General features: G+C 47.2%; 1 protein-coding gene across 1 annotated transcript; it reads right to left on the bottom strand.

Moving 5' to 3' along the window:
- Positions 1–352: 352 nt before the first annotated feature.
- On the bottom strand, positions 353–2,757 carry LOC116648606 (60S ribosomal protein L30-like). The gene is made up of 3 exons (XM_032430679.1): positions 2,709–2,757; positions 1,983–2,334; positions 353–359 (listed from the first exon to the last, which is right to left on the bottom strand). The coding sequence occupies exons 1-3, from the start codon at positions 2,755–2,757 to the stop codon at positions 353–355; spliced, it is 408 nt and encodes a 135-aa protein (XP_032286570.1).
- Between the last annotated feature and the right edge of the window lie 4,743 nt (positions 2,758–7,500).

Genomic DNA, 7,500 nt, shown 5'->3' with positions numbered 1-7,500 from the left:
ATTCAGGAGGGCTCTACCCTCATGACCTAAGCAACCTCCCAAAGACCCTGCCTTCCAACCCCATGGTGGGGGTGGTGAAGAGGTGAAGGATTTCAACATAAGAATTTTGCAGGGACACATGCCAAAGGGGAATTAAAGTAGCAGATGGCATTAAACTGGCTTTAAAATAGGGATATTATCCTGGATTATCTGGGTGGGCTCAATGTAATCACAGGGATATAACCTCCTTAAAAGTGGAAGAATGAGGCAGAAGAAGGAATCAGAGAGATGCCAGCGTGAAGAGGACTCAACCTGATGTTGCTGGGTTTGAAGATGGAGGAAGGAGCCATGAACCAAGGAAAGTGGGCAGCCTCTAGAAGCTGGAAAAAGAAAGGAAACAGATCTCCTTTAGAGCCTCTAGGAAGGAATGTACTTTGATCTTAGCCCAGTGTCAGACTCCTGATCTACAAGACAGTACTCTTGTGGGACTTTAACACCCCACTTACCTCAATGGACAGATCATTCAAACAGAAAATCAACAAGGAAACAGTGGCTTTGAATGACACATTGGACCAGTTGGATTTAACAGATATATTCAGAACATTCCACCTTAAAACAGCAGAATATACCTTCTTTTCTAGTGCACGTGAAATTCTCCAGAAGAGATCACATATGAGGCCGCAAAACAAGTCTCAACAAATTCTAAAATATCAACAAAGTCATTCCATGAATCTTTTCTGACCACAATGCTAGGAAACCAGACATCAATCACAAAAAAAAATCTGGGAAGAGCATAAATACATGGAGTTTAAATAATATGCTACAAAACAGTGAATGGGTCAACCAAGAAATCGAAGAGGAAATAAAAAAATACATGGAGGGGCGCCTGGGTGGCTCAGTCGTTAAGCGTCTGCCTTTGGCTCAGGTCATGGTCCCAGGGTCCTGGGATCGAGCCCCGCATCAGGCTCCCTGCTCCACGGGAAGCCTGCTTATTCCTCCCCCACTCCCCTTGTTTATGTTCCCTCTCTCACTGTGTCTCTGTCAAATAAATAGATAAAATCTTAAAAAAAAAAAACAAAAAATACATGGAGACAAATAAAAATGAAAACACAACAGTCCAAAATCTTTGGGATGCAACAAAAGTGGTTCTAAGAGGGAAGTTTATAGCAATACAGGTCTACCTCAAGAAGCAAGAAAAATCTCAAATAAACAACCTAACGTTACATTTAACTCTGGAAGGTGAGGCAATGAGGCACAGAGTGACTGAGGGACTGGGGAGGGAAAAAGGGAAGGGCTTGTTTTATTGTTTTAACCTTTGAACTTCACTGCATACCTTAATTTTTTTTAAAAGATTTTATTTATTTGACAGAGACACAGCGAAAGAGGGAACATAAGCAGGGGGAGTGGGAGAGGGAGAAGCAGACTCTCCACCGAGCAGGGAGCCTGACGCAGGAAGCCTGACGTGGGGCTCAATCCCAGGACCCTGGGATCATGACCTGAGCCGAAGGCAGACGCTTAATGACTGAGCCACCCAGGCGACCCCACTGTATACTTTAAAAAAAATGTTTTATTATAGAAAGTTTCAGAGTATAATGAAAATAGGGAGAACAGTATCATGAGCCCCTGCGTACCCATTACCCAGCTTCAGAAATACTAACATCATCGTATCCTTTTAATTTTCCAGCACGTGGAAATATTATATATTAAGATAAATATAATGAAAATAAAATACGTGTGCCCAAGCTGGACCACCCAACTATGGAGATAAAACCTTAGGGACATAAAAACAAAACAAAACAAAACAAGAAAAAAAAACCCTTAGGGACATGGCCCAGGAATCTGCATTTTAACAAGCTTCTAGGTGGGGGGGGGTTTTCCTCATAGTTGGGGGCCGCACTGGGCTCTCTCTGCCTCTGACTTGCCCTCCCAGACCGTATTCTTCTTCTTTTTTTTTTAAATAAGCTCTGGCCGGTTTTATTAAAGAGAAATATTTTGTGACTTGCTTTTCACCAGTCTGTTCTGGCAGGATTCTAATGATATCAGAATCGCCTGGGTCAGTGGTGGCCAGTGTGCATGCTCTGCAGTATTTCCCACGAGCTGTGCCCAATTCAATGTTATTGCCACTGTTGTGACGGACACCAGTTTTGGCCAACGTGGCGTAGTAGTCAATTTCAGATTTCCTCAAGGCTGGGCAGTTGTTGGCGAGGATGACTAGTTCTGTTTTGCCATGTAAGATCATCTTCAGAGTCGGCTCGTACCCCAGCGTGTACGTTCCACTTTCCATAGCGAGTTGGAGCCTAGAGTTGATCGACTGCAGCGACTTTTTCATCTTCTTTTTGGTTGCCACCTTCGTGCCTTAGGCCGGGGGAGGGCCACCGCCAAGAGCAGTGAGAGATGTTTTGAAGCCCTCATTGAACCTTCCATTTTTGGAGCTCTCAAAGAATTCCAGAAGGTTCACTGTCCCTGCTTGCAAAGGCACAGGGAGTCCTTCACAACCCCCTATAGGTTTCTCTTACTCCTTAGGACTGGTTCTTGGGCCTCTATGGCCTTACAGAGGAACACAGCTCCAAAGTGCCTTTGACGGAAAGATGACCCTGATCCTGGTCCTCTGTCTTCTTTCTCAACAGGGCTTGTGACACAACCCAAGAAGGAGGGAAAAGAGAGGAACTCCAGCATAGTTCAGGCACTTCCTCCTCAAGGCTTGTCTTCAAACAGGTTTTCGCAGATACCAGTGTGGGAGATGAACACCCAGGGTTCTAGGCTGGAACCAGTGAGCATCGCCAGGTTCCTTGGGCCTGGTCCTCCACTGAAGCAGCCCAGTGAGGATCTCAGCTTTTCAGGAGGTAAAATAAAAGGAGAGGGCTGACAGGGGTGAACTCAGTGCTCTGGGGGTCTGATTAAGGGTCTGATTACATGCTTTGGGAACAACCGTGGAGGAGGCTGAGTCTTTAAAGATGGGTATTTGGGGGCATCTGGGTGGCTCAATCGGTGAGGTGTCTGCCTTCGGCTCAGGTCATGATCCCGGGGTCCTGGGATCGAGTCCCACATCCGGCTCCCTGCTCAGCAGGGAGTCTGCTTCTCCCTCTCCCTCTGCTGCTCCCCCTGCTTGTGTTCTCTCTCTCTCTGTCAAATAAATAAATAAAATCTTAAAAAAAAATAAAAAGAAAGATGGGTATTTCAAAAGGAGGATGGCGAGAGGGGAACAGGGAGCAGGTCTTGTTTAGCTGGAACTGAATACAGGCGGGAGCAGTGGCACTGGAAACCAAAAAATATTTCTGCCTGCAAGGCACTTTGTAGTTTACAAAATTCACCCACTCCCCACCTCATCAGGTCCTAAGTGCAGCCCTGTGAGGTAGGAGGCCATTGTTGGTGAACTCGTTTCCCAGAAAAATAAAACAAAAAGCAAAATGAGGGGCGCCTGGGTGGCTCAGTTGGTTAAGCAACTGCCTTCAGCTCAGGTCATGATCCTGGAGTCCCAGGATTGAGTCCCGCATCGGGCTCCCTGCTCAACGGGGAGTCTGCTTCTCCCTCTGACCCTCCCCCTTCTCATGTGCTCTCTCTCATTCTCTCTCTCAAATAAATAAATAAAATCTTAAAAAAAAACAACAACCCAAAAACCAAAAAACAAAAAGCAAAATGACACTGGGATTCAGAGTGGTCAGGTGACCTATGCAAAGCCATGGCACAAGTATGTGGCCAAGCTGGGACTCCGACCCTGGCTTCAGTCTCCTGGCATTCTTTTCCCTGTGACCAGGGTCATACTGGGGGACCTGAGTAATGCTCCAGTGTGAGTTTGAACTGAAGTGATGGGGAGCCACAGAAAGGATTTTAGAAGAGCTGTAGTTGGGGCGCCTGGGTGGTGGTTGAACATCTGACTCTTGGTTTCACTTGGGTCATGGTCTCAGGGTTGTGGAATTGAGCCCCGAGTCGGGCTCCATGCTCAGTGGAGAGTCTGCTTGGGATTCTCTCTCTCCCTCTGCCCTCCCCTGCCCCCATGCTCTCTCTCTAAAATAAATAAATCTTTAAAAAAAAAAAGAGCTGTGATTATCATAGGTGTGCTGGGCCTTGGGCACGTGTGCTGGTTAAGGGGGACTGAGCACTGCAGTGGGGCTACGTCGCTCTGACAGAGAAAGTGGGGTGCTCTACGAGTCACATGGACAGGGCAGCGAGGGAGAGCACAGCTGATGTGGGCCCTGTGGGGAAGAATGGCGTTCATTCATTCACTCATTCTTCCAGTCTCTCTTTAGTAAGTGCCTTCCCTGTGCTAAGTGTCATGCTAGACATTGGGGATGTAATGGTGAACTTGACCACAGGGTTCCGACCTTCACAGAACTAACACTTCAGGGGACAGCGGATCATAAGGAGCAAATGAACAAGTACAAGAACTTCCAATTGTGGCTAAACAGGATCTTCAGGATCCTACACCCAGTGTCATGTGGTCTTCAGAGTGGCTTCTTTTGCTTGCCCTGGAAATCCCTGCCCCTAAGTGTAATGCAGGCTGTGTTCAGGGTTCTGTGGGGGTTCAGGGAAGGGAGGCATCCTTCCTCCTGCTCAGAGTGACCTGGGGAAGGCTTCATGGAAGAGGATGCATTGAGGTTGGGCATTCATTCAACAAATATGTAATGAGCACCTACTGAATACCAGGCTCTGTTTTATTTTATTTTATTATTATTTTTTTTAAGATTTTATTTTTAAGTAATCTCTATACCCAACATAGGGCTTGAACTCACAACCCTGAGATCAAGAGTCGCATGCTCTACCGACTGAGCCAGCCAGGCACCCCCAGGCTCTGTTTTAGATGCTACTAGGGATAATCATTGAACAAAATGAAACAGATCATGTTGTACCATCTCAGAACTACTGAAAAGAGGATTGGTAATAAGCAAGGGAGACAAGAAAAATAGTATTTCAGGGGGTGATGAATGCTCTGGAGAAAAATAAATTGTGGAAGGGGGATAGTGAGTGGAGGGATGGATACTACATTCTTTTTTTTTTTTTTTTTTTAAAGATTTTTATTTATTTATTTGAGAGAGAGAGCAAGCACATGAGAGGGGGGAAGGTCAGAGGGAGAAGCAGACTCCCTGCCGAGCAGGGAGCCCGATGCGGGACTCGATCCAGGGACTCCAGGATCATGACCTGAGCCGAAGGCAGTCGCTTAACCAACTGAGCCACCCAGGCGCCCTGGATACTACATTCTTTGATAGGTGGCTAGGAAAGGCTGCATTGAGAAGATCACATTTGACTAAAGGTCTGAAAGATGTGAGAGAGTGAGCCATGAAATATATATGGGATGGGTGTTTCAGATAAAGGGGCCTGCAGTGCAAAGGCCCTGAGGCAGGAACTTTACTGGATGTTTTCAGATGAGCAAAGAAGGCCAGTATGGTTGGAGCAGAGACAACAAAGGGTAGAGTTATAGGAGGCGAGGAGGTGTGGGGACAGGTGGGGCACTGTAGACCACTGTAGCTTTTACTCTGAGAGGGGAAGTCACTGCCTTGAGGGCAAGTTGCCCAAGGCAAGGTCTGGGCTGGCTCATCTCTGTATCCCCCTCAGCATCTAGCACAGGGCTTTCACCTAAAAAATATCAAGATGCAATTTTTAAAAATTTTTAAAAGATTTATTTATTTTAGAGAGAGAGAGAGAGAAGGGGGGTGCAGAGGGAGAGGGAAAGAATCCTCAAGCAGACTCCCCGCTGAGCACGGAGCCCGACACGGGGCTCGATCCTAGGACCCCAAGACCATGACCTGAGCCGAAATCAAGAGTCAGACACCTAACCAAATAAGCCACCCAGGCACCCCAAGGTGCAATGTTTTTTAAAGAAAAGGATGTCAACAGAGGGCATTTGTGTGGCCCGTGGGGAGTAGTTGGTAGGTACCCACTTTTTTTTTTTTTAAGATTTTATTTATTTATTTATTTGACAGAGAGATGAGAGAGAGCACAAGTAGGCAGAGAAGCAGGCAGATGGAGAGGGAGAAGCAGGCTCCCCGCAAAGCAGGGAGCCCGATGCGGGACTCGATCCCAGGACCCTGGGATCATGACCTGAGCCGAAGGCAGCCGCTTAACCGACTGAGCCACCCAGGCGCCCGGTAGGTATCCACTTTGATCATTCTCTTATGCAGAGAGCTCCAGTAGAGATGAGGTGGGGAATACGGCTAGGTGGACAAAGGTGGGCAGAAAACAGGGAGCTCATTGGGTGTTCAGGGCAGGGGATGGCCTGAGGACAATGGCTGACTAGCAGGGTGGGCTGGAGGCGAGATGGGTGTAGGATGCTAGTGTACTGCTGGAAGGAGCAGTGGGCCTTGGAGTAGAGAGAAGCTATAGGCAAGAACCCTCAGCGAGGGGGCTGGCCAGCACTTGGACAAGGGAGAGAGAGAAGTTATATATAAGTGCCAGAGGTTGTTGAGCTGTGTGCCTACAGGAGGGGATCTGGGAACAGTATTGGGAGAATCCTAGAGAGCTGGCTTCTTTCACGACACTTACCATGTTCTGCCTTGTGTTTTCTTTTCCTCCTGCTTTCCTTACCCTCACCTCAAGGGCAGGGAGTGTGTCTTACTCATCTTGGCATCACACGGTGTCCTGTATGCTGTAGGGCATTTAACAGGTGCTCAGGCAGTACTTACATTGAGTTATTTTGGATCAGTTGGGCTTGAGAAACACATGTGCCACCTTTATCACATTAGTTCTAGATTCATCCCTTCCCTCCACATGCTGGTTCAGCTCTTCCAGTTCTCAGTCAGGTAGATGCTATTCCCGGGCCTCTCATTAGCAAGGCAGCATATGCTTATCAAATCATGATGTTAGTCAGTCATGAAAGCCTGAACATGGTCAGAGGCTGTGTCAAGTTCAGAGTTAGCTAGGCATTTCTCTGGGGCACACAGAAGGAAGTTTCTCTAGGGGCGAGACAAGTAGCCACTACCAACTAATCAATGCAAACTGTCACCTGCCTCCTTTATGTCTCCTGAGGCAGTTACTATATAGCCCTCCCCAAATACTGCAGGCATCAATAAATGCCTGTGCTGGTGTTGGGGTGGGGGAAGCAAGGGAGCTGCACTCAAAATTAAACATTCACCCAAACATTTATTGAGCATGTTCTACAATGTGTGGACACAGGCCCTGCATGTACCCTATTTTCAGAGGTCAGCTTCAAGGTTATATTTTCCCAGAAGCCTCTGGACACCCCTCATTTGGATTAGGGCTGTCATAGCACCTTGAACTTACTTCAGCCTATCATTTATAAAATGGCATTTTATTTTAATTTAAAGATTGTATTTATTTATTTGAGAGAGAGAGAAGCGAGAGAGGGAAAAGAAGCAGGGGCAGCGGGAGAGGGAGAAGCAGGCTTCCTGCTGAGTAGGGAGCCCGATATGGGGCTCGATCCCAGGACTCTGGGGACTCCGGGATCATGACCTGAGCTGTAGGCAGACACTTAACGACTGAGCCACCCAAGTGCCCCATAAAATGGCATTTTAAACACCTGTTTTCTGGTCTGCATGTTCTTCTAAACTGGAAGCTCTTTGAAGGCAA

The sequence above is a fragment of the Phoca vitulina genome, unplaced genomic scaffold (genome assembly GCF_004348235.1).
Source record: "Phoca vitulina isolate PV1807 unplaced genomic scaffold, GSC_HSeal_1.0 scaffold45, whole genome shotgun sequence".
NCBI classification, from domain to species: Eukaryota; Metazoa; Chordata; class Mammalia; order Carnivora; family Phocidae; genus Phoca; species Phoca vitulina.
The sequence above is the reverse complement of the archived record's forward strand: the minus strand, read 5'-3'. Positions and strand labels throughout refer to the sequence as shown.